The 20,740-nt window shown below is 38.1% G+C and overlaps 1 protein-coding gene across 1 annotated transcript in view; it reads left to right on the forward strand.

Annotated features, from left to right (window-relative positions):
- The window catches only part of NOX3 (NADPH oxidase 3), a 38,303-nt gene extending 18,639 nt beyond the window's left edge, over nt 1-19,664 (forward strand). Inside the window, exons 8-13 of the mRNA XM_027717047.1 lie at nt 1,175-1,267; nt 2,342-2,595; nt 5,861-6,023; nt 13,440-13,586; nt 17,162-17,286; nt 19,456-19,664. Of these exons, the coding sequence (XP_027572848.1) occupies nt 1,175-1,267; nt 2,342-2,595; nt 5,861-6,023; nt 13,440-13,586; nt 17,162-17,286; nt 19,456-19,582 (909 nt within the window). The 3' untranslated portion in view covers nt 19,583-19,664. The remainder of the gene's footprint in view (nt 1-1,174; nt 1,268-2,341; nt 2,596-5,860; nt 6,024-13,439; nt 13,587-17,161; nt 17,287-19,455) is intronic.
- Nucleotides 19,665-20,740: the final 1,076 nt, after the last annotated feature.

Here is a 20,740-nt window from a genome sequence, read left to right on the forward strand (position 1 = left end):
CACTGTGAAGAGACACCTGTAGTATTTAGGGACAACGGATATGTTGAGTTTCTGCTTTAACTGAGAATCTTTTGGCTTATCCTGTTTCTTCCCATTATTAAATCATGCAGGTTTCTTTTAAATTTAATTTTCAAGACTTAACCTTGGGAAATTGCTGCTCCATCCTCTTAGCACTTTCTAAGGAAGCCACATAATTTTACGGCTTGCTTCTCATAAAACATACTTTATAACCCCTGTTACCCAGCTTGTGGAGCAAAGTCAATGTTTCAGCAAGTAAAGTTATTCTTTGGAGATTTTAAAAGTTCATGATTGTGGAGTATCCAGTTTGCTAGAATGAGCTGTGTAACTAACAAAAGTGGATATAAAACAGTATCTCTTCTCAGAAAAAAGAAAAAGATTATTTTTAAATCATGAAGACTCAATTACATCTAATTATCTTAGCTATCAGTGCAACTCAGTGAAATCATCAGCTAGTACACTTGAATGGCCAAGACTCTCTGATTGTTACAGTGATCAGTACATATGATTAGCAAGTATAAGCACAGCAATCATCTGCAATACTTAAAGTATGACCAGTTTAGTATCCTAGATAAAAAAAAAAAAAAAAAAATCAAATCACTTATTGATACAGAGTTGACTAATGGATTAAATGGAAATGTATCCCATGCCTCTAACTGAATATTTGGGACTTAATATTTTCTTATGCACCATCAGAAAACTCACAGCTGATAGTAAGAGTTATTTCTATGTGACCTCTCCAAAATACTTTAGACTTTGAAGAGAAGAAAAATAGTAAGGCTATGGGTAATATTGTATAAATGTATGCATCTATACGGCTTCAAGTCCAATGACATCTATATGTAACACCTAAATAGATTAATCATTTTTCCTTTTAGTTGGAAAAGATTTTAAAGGACTCTTCTTGGCCAGAGTACAGATAGATGTTAGCATCATTTTTGGGGGGTGTTTGTGAGGGAGTCCCATATGTCTGCTCCACAAGAAAGCCAGAACTGCTACAGCAGCAGCAAAAATACTCTACTGAGAAAGACAAACCAAAAAATCACAGAAGAAAATCAAGTAATTTCATTTTAGGTTACCTGCTGATTTAAACCAGAAAAGTATTTTTGTAGACATTCAAATAAATGTTGTTTTTTTAATACACAATTTTCTACAGGCTTGGAAGTGGATTTTAAGCCCTATGGTGTTGTATATCTGTGAAAGAACTGTTAGGCTTTGGAGATTTCAGCAGGAGGTGGTCATTACTAAGGTATGTAACATAGTTTGCATGTCTGCATTAAGGAAAAAAACATTATGTCAATGACTTCTTTATCATTTATAGGTAACTTTTCTATATTAGGACATCATTTTTCACTCCTAGCTTCAGCAACTCTTCCATCATTACCATGGTTTCAGCCAAGTATTGATTTTAGGCTTTGCATTTATTCCAAAAGCAAGTCCATAAGAGTATTCCATATGGAACCAAATTTGATTAATGAAGTACGAGACTTTACACCACCATAACACAAATATTTGTGCAGAGGGCCTCTCTTTTCAATGAACTAAAACCACGTTCCAGTGCAGTTAATGCCAGAGACGACCTCGACTTCAGTAGTGCACAGTTTTTACTTTAAAATATGGAGGCTCCCAAGGAGATGAAGGATTATATTATCAGTTAACATATATAGCAGAAGCTTCACTAACACTACTGTAACAATTTCTCCCAGCTGTAAATATCTCTATGTGCCAAGGACCTATGTAAGTCACAGCAGAATGGATGTAGAATGATGCTATTGAAGCAGCCGAGTCCACACCTATCAAGCTCGGGATCAGAAACAGGCGTATCTTGTGTGAGGGGAACAGCAGGTTGGATAAGTCTTGCTGCTGATTTCACAGAGTGGCTGTGATCTGAGAATCTCAATATACTATGTGTGATACATAAAACTGCTGCTTAACTGAGATTACCACTTTATAAAAGTATATTAGAATTGAGCTCACCTTGCCTTTTTCTTCATAATTCCATAATGTTGGAGGTGTTACATGAGAGTAAAACTGGGAGATTATTCTAATCAATTAAGAAATACTTTTGCACAGGTTATACTAAGAAAGTTGACAAATTTTTGAATTGCTACAACCTTTCCTCTCCCTCTTACACTCAGAAGGCAAGCTGCCCCACGATATATACTGTACATGCTCTCAAGCTATTGGGCAGCAACTTGCAGATTAAAAATCACTGTGCATCCCAATTTGCATCAACATGATTGCAAAGTCACCTGTAACCTAAGGAAAACAAACATTTATTCCTCTGAAAGAAAATAAAACAGGTCCTTTTATTATTGTTTAGGTGGTGACACATTCCTCTGGAGTCCTTGAGCTTCACATGAAGAAACATGGCTTTAAAATGGGGCCTGGTCAATATATCTTTCTACAGTGCCCATCTGTCTCACTGCTGGAGTGGCACCCTTTCACCCTCACCTCAGCTCCTGAGGAGGACTACTTCAGTGTTCACATACGCCTTGTCGGGGATTGGACTGCAGCCCTTTTCAAGGCCTTCGGAGCAGAGGAAAAGGCTTTCAAGGAATTGTGGATGTTACCAAGGTTTGAATAATAAAAAATAAATTTTAAAATGTTACCTCTACATTTTAAAATAAATGTTAACATTTTAACTTTAATTAATTTTGTGTATGTTCTTTATGATACAGTATTAGATTGTGCTTCGGGTCCATAAATACAACATTATGCCAAAAAACCCCCACAAATAAACAGCTATGAATTGGGGTCAGCAGCTACCAACGTGTGATGACTAATCCAAGATTTAAAGTCCATATTAATATCTCTATCTCTGTTGCTACCATCTAGACTTCTAACATCTATATCTACACCTAAAGATACCTATTTTGATAAATAGGTGTTTAATAGGTGAATTAAAATGATGCTGGAAGCTGTCTGCTAGCTTTGTGCCTGTATGCTTATGCTCTGATGGCACCCATCACCTGCCATCCAAAATTCCAGTCCTTTTTTCCTTTCAGTTACTTAGGTAGTTCCTGACACTTCTGCTTGAACCTTACTTCTTTTCAATAGCCTCCCTCAACCCTACTTTACTTTATAAAGGTTATTTGTGTTCACATTCTGTTATCTGTGTCATCTTAATACAAGCAAAGGTTCATGCTTTGTTGTTGCAAGTTAGTAGGGATCCTCTGAAGTTAATGGAGTCATCCTGACTTAACCAGTTAAGCCTCTGGCTCTATGTGTAATGGATTCAAACCATGTAGATCTACTCCTGCGCTACTTGCAGGAATAGGGGAGATTTTAAGCAAAGAAGAGACTAGCATAGGATCATTTAAATTCTGATGGAGAGTATGGAGCCTGAGACCAGAGGGACTTATTTCCCCCTGCAAAGCTTACAGGCACAACTGAGCTACAGGGGTATACTAGAGAGTGGGCACAGAGAAGAAAGTTTGTTTCAGTCCTTGCATATCTGTTAATAAGAATTAGAAATGAAAGCCATGCCTTTGTTAAAGGCAAATGGAATGAGAAGTATGCTATTTCAGCAGAACTAGAGCAAAAATAGTTCAAAGCAATTGACAACAAGTGTAAAAAATGAGAAAAGAGAAAAATCTTATCAAATGTTGCTTGCCACAATGCAGGGTTGAAATTAACAGCACTGTCATATACAAAGACTCTTCTTTTTATTCTTGTTAGGGTGACTAATGACATCATTCAGTTGCTTTCTTGCAATATACTAAAAGAAATAATTCAATACTTAAGCTAGCAATAAAGCAAAAAACAGGTCTTTTTCACAAGTTTCAATATCTAAAGATAAACACCAAATTGGCGACTATACTAAAAAATAACATACAGCAGAAATTGAGCAGAGGACAGAAGAACTAGCAACTGAATGATTAGGTAAGGTTCTAAAATTAAAATATGCATTTTTTAATTAATAAAAAAGATTAAAATAAATATAAAATAAATATAATACGTGCATTTATATAGGTAGCAAAGACATTTAGTTGTGATTTCTGACTAATTTTGGAGATAAGACCATAGAATTGACTATTCCCATGAAAATAATCAAGTTCCATATTATGCCTCTTCAGGCTTTTGGCTCACTTAATTGCTTATTTAGTACATTGTCCCAAAATCTGATTTCTGTTACAGTCAGGAGTACTACACAATCATGCTGATCAGCAAATGCTTAAATTATAAAAATAATCATAGAATGCATTAAGGATATTTTTTCAAAACTAAATATTTCTCCTGTCTTCCCAAAAAGTGTAATTTTTTTTCTAATGAAATTGTAGACATGGACTAAGAGAATATGGACAATCCAAACCATACCTAGAGTCTATAGCCTTATATTCTACTCCTCCTTGGAAAATGTAATATTTTTTTTGTCACTTTGTTTACTATCTTCCTACCTTACTCCATTCTCTCTAGATCAAATGAATGAGTTGCAAAGCTCAGTTTCTCCTTCTTCTCTTTCTCCTCCTTACTCCTCTAAGGCTTTGTATTTGGCTAAGCTCTCTAGCTATGGCTGAGCAAGGCATTCAAACCAATGATGGGATCTCAGTCACCTGAGGATTTAGGAGCAGACTTACTAGACAAATCTCTCTAAGGAATGATTTGGAAATAATTGAACCTGTCTTATAGCACAGAGACAAACTAGACAATCTCTTGAAATTCCTTCCAGATTAATTTTTTTCTCAATCTACTGACAACAATGAGAATTGCTCCGAAGCTCACTACATAGAAACTTACCTAAAAGCGTTTCTTAGGCATTTTACATATATACCACAAATGAACCATATTTTACAGGAAGTTTTGAGTGTTCAAAAAGCTCAGGGCTCTAGTATTTAAGATGAATTTTAAGGATGATTCCTGCAATAAAGTGCACAAAACAACATTAAATGAGAAGGAGTGAAAAAGAAAAGAAAGGAAGAAAGGAAGAAAGGAAGAAAGGAAGAAAGGAAGAAAGGAAGAAAGGAAGAAAGGAAGAAAGGAAGAAAGGAAGAAAGGAAGAAAGAAAGAACTTCTTTTTTCTAAGGACTGGTGTTAGTGAAACCATGTTCCAGAGCATGCATGTTGTATAAAAACAGTCTGGAAAGAGCACTACAAAGTACTGTGCATATTTACATTTCATGTAGCTAAAGGAATGAATCTGATTACTCAATAATCTTTTTCATCTCTAATTTTGACCAAAATTAATTCCTTGGCATCAGCAACATTGATTATAGGAGGTAGTAGCATAAACAAGCATTTCCCCTTACACATTTTGCCTTTACATCAGATACTAAGTACAGTATTATTGCCAAAAATGTATTCCTGAAATACATAAGAGCTGAGAAAATAATAGTTTCCCTGCATACAATGACCTCTTTCTTGCCTTCTCTGTTATTACTTTAACTCAAATACAGAACTTTTCAAAATTATTAATATAATCTGTTCCTCTTTACTTTGATATATATAATATAGCAAATAAAGCTCTAAAACAGGATGCTTTTCAGTAATTCGTAATTAAATATGCAAATTCCACAGCTAAATTTGGACATGCAATTATATGACTAATCACATTCCAGAAAGCCAGAAAATTGCAATTGCATGCTTAAATAGATGGCCAAGCCCCAAATCCACATGGGTGCTCTTGTTCTCTCATTTCAGAAAAGACAGTTGCTTTGCTATTAAATGGCACCCAATGAAAATTAAATGTATTTGTAAGAGCAATTTCTATGCCATCTTAAACATGCCTTTTCTCTTTTATTTTAACAGGAATTCAGTTTTGAAAATACGTAGCCCAACAAATGTTAACCTTTCTGCCATTTCATGTGTTGCTGACCCTTGACTAAATGTCTTATTGCTGTAGACTGGCTGTGGATGGACCATACGGATCTGCAAACACAGATATCTTCCACTACCAAGTCAGTGTGTGCATTGCAGCAGGAATTGGAGTCACACCATTTGCCTCTATTTTAAAATCCATTTGGTACAAATGCTGCAACCCTAACACAGTACTGGCACTGCAGAAGGTAGGTGGGAAACTTTTTCTTCATTAAAATTTCCACAAGTGCACCTATTTAGTCAGGGCAGAGAGGCAATTCAGAGCTAGAAGCTCACCTGAGTGCTTTAACTCACTCTCAGAAGCAGTCACTCACTTTCCAGCTGCTTCAGAAACTGTTCTGGGGTAGAGTCTCCTGAATTCACTGTCATTCCCTGAGAAAGAAGGTAGTCCCAGCTGCAGTGTTTTCGGCAAAACTGAAGAATCAGATTTTCAATAGAAATTGGAAGTAAATGTGGAATGTCTTTCATAGGTAGACAGATAGAGAGCTAGAAGAGAAATTTACCCTCTTTCTTACAAAAAATAAACCTTGCAAGGTGATCTCCGTCAGAAGTGAAGGGCAGCACTTGCTCCTTGTCCAGCTGCAAGTTTCACAAGGGTCCTTCAGCTGAGTGTCCTGGTCTAGAATGCTGCATTCAGCAACCATTAGCTGTTTTTCTTACATTGCAAAGTCAGAATATTAGCCAGCACAGAAGGAATAAAAAAAGGCATGTAAGGTCTGGAGGAGATGCATATATCAAGATGCACATTACCACCTCAAACCACTTTAATTATTTGGTTGAAAAAATATAATTTGGTTTATAAGACATGGATGGCACCAATTAACATACTCTTTATTTGCTAACCTGTTATACCTCTTCTGCTAATGGTATGTGAGGCAGCACTGGGGGAAAATAGGTGAAGAAGAGATAATGAGTGAAGTGAGGTGAGGGACAACAAGGTAACAGAGGAAAAAACTCAGCATTAAACATTCTCTTCCATATTCATCATGGCAAGTGGTAGCTTGTGGGCCTTACAGCTTCTTTTAGCTCATTTTCCAATGTAAAAGCTAAATCAGGAACCGTTCACCATTTCACATTTAAGGACAATTGTTGAAATTGCATTGGAGTGGACAGATCTCTGAGAGGGTCAATACATATGGAGCTGATTGCAGGACCAAGGGGCTGATCTTTTTAAATGGAAGAGTGTTAAAACTGGCATCTTAATGACAAGCTGCCACTGAAAAAGCATCTGGGATTTTAGTAACTGAGGAGTTGAGGACAGGTTCAAATTGCCAGGGGGAATCTTTGAGGCAGCAAAAGCACTGAGAACGGAGGGAAATAAAAATGGAAATATGTGTTATATGTGAAAAGAAGTGTATTTGCAAACACCACAATTGTACCAGAATTATCTTTTCCACTGGAAGCAGAGCTATGTATATGTATATACACTTTACATATGAACATTATATATATTCTACATATATACAAGCGAAAGTGTTATTATTTTCATTGCTGTTGATCTCTTAAGGGGAAAAGAACAGAATTTAGCTATGCATTGATAGTATACCTGAGGGTGTTCATTCATAGCTTAGGTAGAATCTTGGGTAAGTATGCCTGCAAAGATAAATGCATGGTGCATTCTGCCATGGTTTTCTGCTATAGAGTTCAGTTTTTCTGAATTCCTCTGAAATACAAGATTATCGTGATTTCTACATGTCTTTTCTTTATATCTTGGCTTCTTTATTGGTGCAGTTGGAATAACGATGCTTATTTTTCACAGGTGTTATGAGGCTAAATTTCATCAGTGCTTGTAAAATATTTTGAAAGTGTGGATGAAAGGTCCTGGGGAAGTTCACACCATTACCTAAAAAAATTTAGTAGTCATCTCAGTGAGAGTGATTAATTTCAGGGTAGCTCCACATTTTTTTTTCCATTGGTTAAAAGCTTCCACTTGTGGTATAATTACAAATAATTTAATCTTCCTCAAAGTATTCAGCACTCTCTTTCTGCCATGATGAGTACCATAGAAATGTCTATTAAGGAAATAAATAAGAGGTTTTTCTTTTTTTTTTTTTTGACAACTTCGTTTGGATTTGAGTACAGCTATCATTATGCTTATTGAACTAATATTTCTTAGTGTTGCCCACATACAGTGGAGATATAAATACTCACAGCTTCCATAATGTCTGCAGCTGTATAATTTAAAAAACCCAGCAAATCAAAAGGAATACACATTTATCTAATTGTTTCTTCACAATTAAATAGCCTTAGAGCCCTCATTTCCCTATCATTTTTTTGCAATGAGGAAGAGCACTACTACTAGTCATGGCTGGAAAGTTTCTACTGGCTTTAGTCATGCATAATATGATTTTTTTTCACATTAGTGGTCTCATTTTTCAGATCAATTGCTGCTGAAATTGATAAAACTGTACTGATTCATCAGATGCTAATACTAGCAAACATCCACTTTCTTTTCCCCACAAGAGATGTAACGAAGGTCCTGCAGAGTATCACCAAAGATCCATCTAGCCCAGTATCTTGTCTCCAACAGTGTCTCTTCATGAACACCTTGGGAAAAGTATGCAGACCAGAGAAATCATATGGTGATTAGTTTTTAGGGCCACTTTCTCACCTTTGAATGACTTGTAGTTCAGTAATGCTTTCAGAGAAGATCTGTACCTCTGTGTTTAATATCCCTTCACAGATTTTTCTTCCATGAATTAATCTAATTGCTTTTTTAATCTGTGTAGACTGTAGTAAACCACAGCACGTTAGACAATAGGTTCGGCTACATACTGTGCAGAAAACAAAATCAGCCTCTTCCATTTGCTTTGAGACCGACTGCCGGGCCTGAGGCAAACTTCTGCTTCAAGCTCTGTCCCAATTCACAGCCTTCTCTACAAAAATTCTGTCTTGAAGACCTAAAAAACTGGCCTCTTTTTGCTGTCAAATGTAACCATCTTTCTGAGCTGTGTTTGAGAACACTTTAGGCTTCTTGCTTCAAATTCAGGGATATAAATTTGAACCTTGCCCTGTATTTATATGAAAGGCTGCTTGCTGCCACCCTAGCTCTAAGTCAATGCCTCATGCAGGCTGCCAAACCCCCATCTCCCGCATGCTCCAGGCTGCAGGCACTCCTGTGCCTTACCTGGAGTGGTCCACTGGAGCAATTAATTACACTGAAGAAGATCTAGGATTTTTTTTTTGTATGCTACAGCCCAAGATAATGTGGTATACTGAAAAGCAGGGAGGGCTGGATGTTTGCTGGGAGATGCCCAGCTGCAGGTGTAAGATGGTTTTGCAAGGACTAGTCATGCCTAAGAGGGAGCAGCAAGAGTCAGGGGTGAGGGTACCTCCCTGCATCCTCTGCTTCATCGCCTTTTACACCCCTTTGGTGAAAAGCTGGCTTTGCCCACAGCTGCAGCTCCAACTCTGCCTTCAGGGAGCAGGGAGAAATAGATGGATGGTCATCAACAGATAATTATTAATGACTTTCCACGTGAGAGTAGCTGATTTACAAAGTATGTTCTTTCACCTTACAGGAAAGATGTATCAGAGCTCTTGCTCTTGCCTGTTGTACAAAATTCAGGATGTGGGAAACCAAAAGATAAATATGCATGAGTTGGAAGGGAGCAGAGCATTACAGAAATAAGTGACTACTCAAACCCCTGCATTACAGATCTGATTAATAGGAATACTGCATCTAACTCAATTTGAAAAAAAGGGCATTTGCAAAATATAAGACACTTTACTTGGGCAAGCCATCAAGTTGATGAATGCAGTCAATATGGGTAGGGTGGGTGGAGACTAATGAAACATAAATCTAAACCAGAGTTTTAAGGGTCCTAAATAATTGCAGTCAGTTAATAGTATGAGGCTTACAAGAAAAATAGCAGGATTCAGAATAATTGTTTAATTATAGAAATGCACTGGTGCTGACTTTATTCTACTGTTTTAATAAGGATTAATTTTATTGTGCATTTATTGTATTTTAATTATATATGTAATATGTTGTGCTATGCTATGGGAGTCAGTGTAAAGAAAGAAAGACTTTTTTGTAGCCGCCATTTCTTTTAACATATTGTACTAGAAGTCCTCTTTGATCTAAGGGAAACGAATTCCTTTTACCCATAAGTCATCCTTCTTCACTACCTCTTTTCTTTCTAAGATTATAATCGTGGCCAAAAATACTCCTTATAATGACACTTTTTCTTCATTATCAAATGGTCTCCACCTCTAACATGTAAAAATCAGACAATACAATGGGTCCTGCTTCAGCAAAACTGTACCAGGGATGAGCCTACAGAATTTCTGTAGCTTCAGAAAGCTGTATGCTTTCTCGAGAGGACTGTGTCAGAAGTAGCTTGACCCAATCCAGTTGGACTGGCTGTTACTGTGACAGCTAGGTCTGCAACCAATTAAAAGCACTCCTTCAAGCTCCATAGTCTGGAAACCAGTTCCCCAATTTGAAAACCATATTGTCTCAATTCACTGGCTGGCTTTTCTGCCTCCTCCCCTGAATGTTCTTGGCTCCCAGTCCTGCCCACATGCTCCCAGTTGCTACCCAATGCAAAATTCCTTATTTATTTAGAAATACATGCCTTCTCTCCACACACATGTACTAAGTATACATTTCCATAAAATGAACTGCTAAACAGACTTGAGAAATAAGATGATCAAGTAGAGTCTGGGGGAAGAAATTTCTCTCTACAAATCAACAGCCGTGGTGGGACACAGACTGACAGCACTCAGTGGGCTGATTTTCAAGGTGCTGAGGATGTAGAGCAAGTGGTGACTTCAGAATTCAGATGCAAAAAACTACATAAAGGTTAAGGTAATAAATCTTACCTAGTTTCGGTAATTTAAAATCATGCTGGTTTTGGCCACAAAAAAAAAGAAAGGCAATAGAGTCAGTGGGCTTGCTTTTTCCTCATAATCTATGCCAGTGTAAATCAGCAGCAACCTCCCTACACAAAGCAATGAGGTCATATTTAAGGCAAAATATTGAAACAGAAGGGAAAAAATCAAACAGCCAAGATGGTTGGTACTCAAGTTCTACAGACAGTCCTATTCCTGGGCTGTAAAAATACCCTGCTTAACCCTGAATGCTTTATCTCTGTGTCTGCGATCATACATCATTTATATTTCTTACAGAAACCACAGATGGTCCCTTACAGTACACTCAGATACAGGAAACATCTCAAATTACTGTTAGTCTTTTTCACCAAATCTGCACCGAAGCATGGTATTACCACATTTTTCTCCCACCACCTTACCAGAAGTCTGACAGCCTAGTATATTTATTCTTCGAGAAATCTCTTTACAGCTTTCTGGTTTCTTTCTCTGTTTTTTCACTTCAGAAGTGTCCAATATTCATTTTATCTCATTGATCCTGTGGAAAAGGGCTACAATTTCCAAAATATCAGAGCCATCGCAATGACTGCCTTGGGGACATACCTTCCAATCACCTTTGATATTGTGGTACAATAAAAGACAGAGGGGCTGGTGAGCACAAAGAGAGATAGGCTGGAGGAAACTATGGGATTTTGTAACAAAATAAAAATCAGTCACAATAAAATAAATTCCAATCATCCAGTTTTTATAAGCTTATACATTGCCCTTCATGCTGTTCCTTTTTCATCTGAAATTGTTTTATTTTAGAATTTTTCCACGTTTGTGAATTATTTCTCTAGACACACTATAAAAATAATTACACTCAAAATTACATTGCCTGCAGAGGCCCATTCTAGGTCTGGCATCCTCTGGTCAAAAGTAATGGTGGAATGTGTGGTAAGAGCTACAGAATTCGAGCCATAAGAATTGCAATCAGATTTGTCTTGTAATTGTGGTTCATACTGCCATCAGGGTAGCGCCCGGGCAGACAACCTGAGAACTTCAGACATTCATCCTCTGGGCGGTGCAGGAACTCTCAGTTGAGTCATCTCCACAGCTGGACTGGCTTAAGACGAGGGACTGAGCTGAAACCAGAGGAGTGGACTGGTCCCAGTCTTCTCCACAGCACAGCATTGCTAGAGGAGATGTCCAAGTAGGAAATTATGACTGTGCTGAAGACCCCCTAAAATAATTCCTGATGGGCATAGGAGGGCCTGAGACAGTGCATTGATAGATCCTGAGGGAGGAATCTCACCAGTCCTGATGCTCCACAGTTCCTGTTGCAAATGTATTAACTTGCACACAGATAAGACAGTTGCAAACGGTCATCAGAAACCATTCCTGCAGAAGTGGTCACACAGGACAGCCTTTTATACATAGTAAATTAGTTAGAAGATGCTTTGTAAGCAGTTAAGACAATAGATCACATTAGATCTTGTACATGCTGGAGTGGTCCCTGTGTCAGCTAGCTATAAAAACTGAGCAGAAAAAGTGGAGTCTCACTGGTGAAGGGCCTTGAGGGGAAGCCATACGAGGAGTGGCTGAGGTCATTTGGTCTGTTCAGCCTGGAGAAGAGGAGACTGAGAGGAAACCTCATTGCAGTCTACCACTTCCCTGAGGGGAAGAGGAGGTGCAGGCACTGATCTCTTCTCTGTGGTGACCAGTGACAAGACCCAAGGGAATGGCTTGGAGTTGCGTCGGGGGAGGTTTAGGTTGGATATTAAAAAAAGGTTCTTCAAAGGTTGGGTACTGGAACAGGCTCCCCAAGGAAGTGGTCACAGCACCAAGTCTGACAGAGTTCAAGAAGCATTTGAATGATACTGTCAGGCACATGGTGTGACTCTCAGGGATGGTCCTGTGCAGGGCTAAGAGTTGAACTCGATGATCAATGTGGGTCCAACTCAGCATATTCTGTGCTTCCAGCTGAAGATGCCACAGGAAGGACTCTTGAAATGGAAATTATCATAACCACATGGACAGTGACTAACCATCTTGTTTTGAGAGATCTTATTCCCTATGCAAGCATTACCTTATGCCAAGATATTAATAAATTAGCTTCTTAAAACCAAACCAAACCAACCAACCAACCAAACCAAATCAAACTCATTGCTATATTTATGATTGACTGCAGTAGAGTAGGAATAGACAGAAGTAAGCCATAGGAATGATTAAAGGATGCTTCTCCGCGACAGATCCCAGAAATGTTTGGTTTGTCATAGAGAGGATTATAGGATGACTTGATCCCAGCCTCTAATGTATACATGGGGAACAAAACTTTAATACCAGGTTCTCCAATAAAATAGACAACAAAACAAGCTGAAAAGTGAAACTAGAGAAATCTAGATGAAAAAAAGTGTCAATTTTTCATAGAGAGGAGGTTTTCAACCAGTAGAAAAATGATCATAGAATATTGGTTCATTTTATACATTTGGCAACTTTAAAATTATAGTGTCACATTTCTCTAGGAACTATATGCTCCAGTTTAAACATGACATGCATAAACATGACATAGATGTTCATCTTCACTAACACATTAATACATTCATTTATGGTTTAAGAGGAAAATTAAATTTTTAGAAGACAGAAACTACATAATCAAAATGATGTGTAATTATGTCTAAATTTACAGTGGAGAAGAGTCACACACTATATGGTTAATGAGTCGAGCCAGTCATTAGGAAGTTTTATTGAAAGTTTGCTTTTTGTTAAATCTCTTTAATTTTATCTTACAGGTTTACTTTTACTGGATTTGTCGAGACCCATCAGCATTTGAGTGGTTTGCTGATCTTCTGTTCCATTTGGAAACAAAAATGACTGAAAAATGGAAAAATGATTTTCTAAGTTATCATATATTTCTTACTGGCTGGGATGAAAGTCAGGTAATAATGAAACTGTTACAAGTCTGAGTTAACGTACCTTGCTTTTTCAGTATGGTAACATACGGAACAGGAACAGCTGAATAAATGACGGATGAAGCAGAGAGACAAAAAACTGTAAATATGAAGACACTAAGCCGTCTGTTTTCACTTCACATTTAGGAAAAGAGGAATGGAGTAATCAAGCCAGTGATTCTTGTCTTGCATGAAGATGATTACCAGGTGTCTCACAGAAAAGTGCATAGAGCCTTTCAGGAGCTTGTGAAGGGATGTTTTGTCCACATCTTTGGAACAGTCTTTCATTAGATTCTGGCATTTTTGAACAGAAATATGGAGGACTGTATAAAAAATGTCAGTGTTGTTTACTCTTATTATTTACTATAACTTCTGTTGTTCACATATATGATCAGTGCACTTTTGAAACCTACTGTGCTTAGAACACTTTGGCAACCAGCTCTGTGGTCTAATTCATGTTGTTTGAAAAGACATTTTCTCTGATTGACTTTAAATTTGCCATCTCATAATTTCATTGGATCATCTCACCTCAGGCACGTAATCCTTAGACTGGGTCAATATTATTGAAATTCTTTGGTCTTTACCTAAACCCAAATGTGTTGATTTTCTCATTCTCTTTTTCTTTTCCTTTTTTTAATGGATCACTTAGACCATGCAGTGATCAGTTAGGCTCCTGCCAGAAAAACTCTCACAGGAAAGTCTTTGCTCTACTGTTTTATTTCCTGCTGTCTCTGTTGAATGAAGGACTGTCTAGTAGAGATGAAAAAAAATACAAGTTTCATACAGCTTTCCCTTTTCTGCCTCTGCTGATACAAAAAACCCCGTTGTTTCTTTCTGCTTTCCTTAGAGTTTCTGTCAAGTAAGGAGGTATGTGCATAAAGCTGTATTCAGAAAAATCTACTCCCATTGTGAAGTATATGGCAGTTATAGAAACCACCACTCTGCATTAGCAATATTACAGGGTATTACCTAAAACCTCTTTTGAAAGAAGCTATTGAGGAACCTAACAAAACACAAAGTTGCCCTTATCTCTCAAGTATCATAATCTCACTTCCCTCTTGGGCAAACGTCAGGCCAGAAGTCAGGTAAACAACTATTCTTGCTGGGGCACCTGTCTCTCTTCACTCATGCGTTCTGTACTTTTCTGAAGTCCCTTCTTCTTCTCTTCAACCCCATCATCCAGCCTCCTGTCAGCACTGCTTTGGTGTCTTGTGCTGCTTCCTTGCTTACACTGGTACTGCTCTTGCTTCTAGAGCCCCTTAGCATCCCACCTCTACAGGGCTGTAGGGGAAGAGGAATGTTCTTTAGTGACTGTTTCCCCTATTCTGACCAAGTCCTGGGCACTGTGCTCAGTAAAAGCCTCATCTTCAGACATCATTATCTAACAGGACTTACTTATTTTTAGTAAATTCCTGTTCATCACTCCTTTAAATTTGAGCCTCAGCACCAGTAATATTTGGATGATGCTTTACTTCTCCCTTAGCAAAAAACAAAACAACGTTCTGTGCGTTCTCTCCCTGTCTCACCACAGGTTATCAGTGGTCAAGTGAAGCTGAACCCAAGAAGGATGGGCAATTTACACCTCCTAGTACACCCTCCGTTACTGACAGGTGTTTACTCCTCAGACATGTTTGTTCAATGCTTTGAGCTCTTTGCAGATTCCGTGTTGGCAACAGATGGTCAAGCAGATATGGCACACGTCTTCCTCTGCTTGGACAAGCACTCATGTTTCAGCCTATTGCTCCTTGCAGTGCCCCTGAGATTCCTAAGCAATTTTAATGCTGTGAACTATAGCAAAGGCTAACACCAAAAATCCTCATGTGGGAAAGTTCCACTTAATGAGAACAGAAACAGCTCATCTGTTCAGTGTAATTGCTGTAAACAATTAACAAATCCTGCAGTTTTCTACCTCCCACTCTCACCAAACACCTTCTTTCTTAGACTATTCCAAGTCCTTCAAGGCATTGGCCAAGACTAACAAGAACTAACTAACAAGAACTAACTAACCTTTTAGAAACATGACCTCTTGTGACAACTTGACAAGAATAATTGTGTTGGTAAGGAACATGGAAGACTCATTAGCAGAAGAAATATACAGTACCGTCAGGAAATGGATCTAAATTTCAGCAAGCACTTCTGCAAAAGATGATGATGCTAAGGCCTGGACTAAATGCAAAGCCCGTTTTTAAACTTAGCTTTCCTCTGGTAATTTCTTGATAGTGACGGTAATGATGATAGTCTGTAGAGGAAACAAGCATATTACTCCTACAGAATAGCAGTACAATTAGGAGCGATGGTGGATTTCGTTTTTAAATGCATCTGGGAAGTACTCAGATAGCATGGTAATGGGTGTAGTACAGGAGATGGAGGACAGTAAATGCCCATGAAATCAGGATTTTTGTTGGCACTGGGAGCTGTGCAGCTCGCTCAGTTCAGTGCTTCACCTGAGCTGATCTGCTTTCTGCACCTGCCTCCACCTCAGGAGAAGAGTCAAAACAGTGAGCGTTTTACACAGAATAACAGAATTCTTAGGACTGGAAGAGACCTCTCGAGATCAACCAGTCCAAACCCCTGCCAAGGCAGTGTCCCCTAGAGCAGGTGACACAGGAACATGTCCAGGTGTGTTTTGAATGTCTCCAGAGAAGGAGAATTCACGACCTCCCTGGGCAGCCTGTTCCAGTGCTCTGCCACCCTCAGTGTAAAGAAGCTTCTTCCCCATGTTGAGGTGGAACTTCCTGTGTTTTAGTTTACGGTCACTGCTCCTTGTCCTGTCCCTGGACATCACTGAAAAGAGTCTGGCACCATCTTCTTGGCATATTTGAGATCTTTATATGCATTGATGAGATCCCCTCGCAGTCTCCTCTTCTCTAGACTGAACTGGCCCAGCTCCTGCAGTCTCTCCTCATAACAGATGCTCCAGACCCCTAATCATCTTTGTAGCCCCCTACTGGACCCTGCTTTTACCCTTTCTGAGCTGATACATCCACTGTCTTTTTCATCAACAGAATGCTCTGGACTTACTTAAGGTGCATGTACTTGCTAATTTTTATTGTCAAACTCTCTTACAGTAAACTTTGCTCTCTTTCCTAAACTCCAACTTGGCCTTAAAATGGTGAGTGTCACTTCAGGAACTCCAATGAAGGAAGTGTAGGGTGAGATATTCAAACGTTGAGAAGAGGTTTGGAAATCTAAGACCTGCCTCTAAAAGTGATTGAGTCACTAGGCCCAGGTCAGTAAAGACAGATATGTAATCTCAACTCATTTCAAATATTTCATATCAAGAAACTGAGCTCCTCCTGAGGTCTTGGGTATTTTTGGAAGTGCTTTTTACAGTTCTGGTCATATTGCAAACTCTTGAATACTCCTCCCCTTCTCTGTCCTCTCCTCATCTTGCCTCTCTTCGCCTCACCTCACCTTGCCTCTCCTCTCCTACCATTTGATAATTACACAGCTTCTCTTCCCTCATTCCATCTTTCACAGTGAAGCAGCATTATTGCTTTCTTCTCTTACTTGGAGTATATGTTGTTGACTCTAAAATTATTATCTTGCAAATTTGCCTTTAGGCTACTCACATAGCCCTACATTGTGATGACAAGATGGATGTAATTACTGGTTTGAGACAGAAAACCTGTTATGGAAGGCCAAACTGGGACAATGAGTTCAAGCAACTAGCTGAAAACCATCCTAGGTAAGGCAGGCTGGCTTCTAACCTTGTTAGGTAACTCTTCTCTCAGTATAAACAGTGGGAGGAGGGGAGAGCAAACCTTTCTAAATGACCCTTTTAAAATAATTTCTTCTTTTTTGCTGTGTGGAAAGAAGATTTATGCTTAATGAAGCTTTTAATGAAGAAATCTCGGAAAGAGAATGCCAATAAAATCTAATTTTTGGACAAGAAAATCTAATATTTAGAAGTATTTCAATATCCTGGCCTTTGTCCAGATATAATTGAAACACACAATCCAATTACTGTTCTGCACAAAGGACAAAGTAGCATTAATTTCCCTTGAAGATGGTTATTAAAGAGATAAACTGTGATTTTTTTTCTTATGATGTCAGGGATGTTTGTTCCCCTAACATATTTGGCTACTCTTGCAAGACTTTGCTATTCTGTTATTAGTTCATCTCTGCTGGCAAAGAGAGTTCATTTGAACTTGGTGCATTTGCTGGTGGTCTGAGAAAAGCTTCTTTGTTCCTGAAAGCCTTTGAAGCAAGAATTTGAAATATTTTGTGTTCAGCAGTACAAAATTCCAGAATCTTTGTGACTCTTTATGATTTCCAAACATTTACCTGCTAACGCAAAATAAAGGCTTGCACTTGGGAGACAGAGATACAAAAAGAAAAAGGAGAAAACTTTTTTTAAAAGATGAAAAAGACCCAAGAAAAAGCTGAAAGGGAGGAGATCAAAGAGAATACAGTAAGCTACAAGAATACCATAAAATTGCAAAAATAACAGTAATAGAGAAACCATTTGATGGAGGTCAAAATAAATACAATCAGGAAATATGAAAGATTAAAACCATAAAAAGGCCAAGAATAGAAAGTATGACTTTTGAAAGACCTTTCATAGGAATTCTACTGCATAAACAGAGCTTTTAAAGTTATAGTTGAAACATTACTTTTTGCTAGTTACTTTTAAGTACAGATGACATAAAAAATGGTTTTCTGTTGCTTGATGGGGAGAGGGGCATTAACTTTCTATACTGGATCTTGAGGTAGTTCCTTACAAAGACAGTGCTAAACTGACAGAAAAAATCTGCATATGCCCATGTTTATGATCAGTGTCGAACCTTTTAATGAAAACCTTGCATGAAATAGGGATTCATTATGAGAAAAAAAGATACCCTATCTCTTGCTCTGTTATAGAGGATTCAAGAAGCAAAGGAACTGAAGAGTTTCTACTGTGTGATAGTAGAATCAGCTTTACAAACTGACTAAATTTTTAGTCTCTGCATCTAGGTTGATAGAGCTCCCCTTCACTGCAATACCATCTTTTAGCAGATTAGCAGGAATATACCACTCCAGGTTAAACTTAGTGCAATCCAGCAGCAGAGCAATATGCTTGCTACTTCTGGGGGCTATGGCTTGGGCACAAAAATCTTACCTACAGCCCTTTCTTTACAGCAGGAAATTTTTTGAAACTCATGCTTCACTTGTCACTTGCACTGCGCTTATGTAGATTGAGTTTGCCCCACTAGCACAGCACGTGTGTGAATCTGTCTGCACGTATGTTTTAAAACAATACATTTAATGTACTTAGTAACAAAACCTTTAGACAGTTTGTAGCAGGTAACCAGGTTACCAGCTCCCTATAACACTCGTGCATATGAACACAATTGTTTTTTACATTTGTCTTGTTCTAATTTTATAAGAAGTACATATTTACAAATTTTGTTATTAAATCAGCCATTTAAAATTGTCTCTAGGCAGAAAAGTGTTAGGGAGGGGGTGAAGAAAACTCAGAACCAACTGAGCATTTAGGAAAAAAAAATAATTTATCTGGAGAAAAAGCATTTAAAATTTTCGGCACAAACAGTATGTTTGCTTCTCTGATTAAAAAAAAGCTATGAAGATCAAAACCAAAAAGCTACCACTTAAAATAGTTTGTGACCTCTAATATAGCAATCCTAATAAATAATGTAGTAAGATATAATAAACACTAAAGTATTAAAATAATTATACTGCAATACAGTAACACAGATTATACAGTACATAACACAAAGTATACACTAACACAAAATTTTTCAAATGTATTTCTCAAAAAGCCATTTCAAAAGATGCAAAGCTGGAGGCAGCCAAAAGGTACAGTTTATTCATTTACACTGCTATTCTCATGTTTTTGTTGTTATTGCAATTACAGCAACAGTATTGGCGTATTCTTCTGTGGACCCAAGACTCTCTCTAAGATCCTGCAAAAGACATGCAACTCATATTCGTCAGTTGATCCAAGAGGAGTTCAGTTTCACTATAACAAAGAAAGTTTCTAGGCTGTACTTCTAAACTATGTAATAGTATTACCAAATTTTGTATTTTTTTCCCTTCACTTTCTCCTCCTCTACTCATTCTGCAGCATTTACACCAGATAATAAGAGTTGTAAACTGAAACAGGTGTATTGACTTCAGTAGAAAAATGCTATCTATGCCAACTAAAGATTTGGACCCCTTCCTTATCCTTTCCTTCACAGAACTGAAAGGCCAATTCTCCATTGCTTACTTAATGATGCTGTGAATCTCTCTACACCTGTGTGAAAACAAGCCCGAATCACTTAACTTTGAAGAAAAAGGCATGAGTAAAATGGACATTTAGAACTGTACTCCACTGTTGTGTATGATTGCAGGTGATACATTCCTACTGTTTAAATCACTCCCATTGAAAGCATTTTCCTTCCTGGTGTTCTGATTTTACACTCCTATAGTCTCTCACTGCACATACATTCACATCTACATCACTTTTTGTGCCATAGCAATACTATTTATATACACACTGTCCAATGAATTCCTTCTGCCCTACCAAATTAACCACCATTTAAACCTGTCATTTCCACAGCAATGGTGGCTGTGCATGCCATAGGCTAATATGTACTTAGGTTTAATATGCTAAGGACACTCCAGAAATTTTTGCACTCAGCAAATGGATCTCCTGAGACATGCAACTGAAACTGCAGGAAAAAGTTTCATGATAGAGTGAGTGAGGTGGGAATGTACCCCCAGCATCTCCTCCAAGCTTCTTGCTCAGAGCTGATTCTGTGAAGAGAGGAGTGACATTTGCATTCTTCCAATCCTCAGGAACTTCCTCCCATCACCATGACTATTTAAAAATAAAGAATGGCCAGTTCCCTCAGCACTTGTGGATGCATCCTATCAGTTTCCATGGAGTTGTTTAAAATCTCCCTAACTTTATCTTCCTTCACTAAGGGTGAGTATGAATTGCTTCAGATCTTCCCACTTGCCTCAGAAGCCAGGGATCTCTGAAGGTCAGCCTTACCTGTAAAGACTGAGATGAAAAAGGCATTGAGTACCTCCACCTTTCTCCATGGCCCTGAGCACCAGTCAGCACCCCATTCAGAAGCAAACCAACATTTTCCTAATCTTCCTTTTGCTATTCACTTATGCATAGCAGCTCTTCTTCTTGCCCTTCACTTCTC

This window comes from Pipra filicauda, unplaced genomic scaffold, assembly GCF_003945595.2.
Source record: "Pipra filicauda isolate LSUMZ 115617 unplaced genomic scaffold, ASM394559v2 scaffold55_size4083901_pilon, whole genome shotgun sequence".
In the NCBI taxonomy this organism is placed as follows: domain Eukaryota; kingdom Metazoa; phylum Chordata; class Aves; order Passeriformes; family Pipridae; genus Pipra; species Pipra filicauda.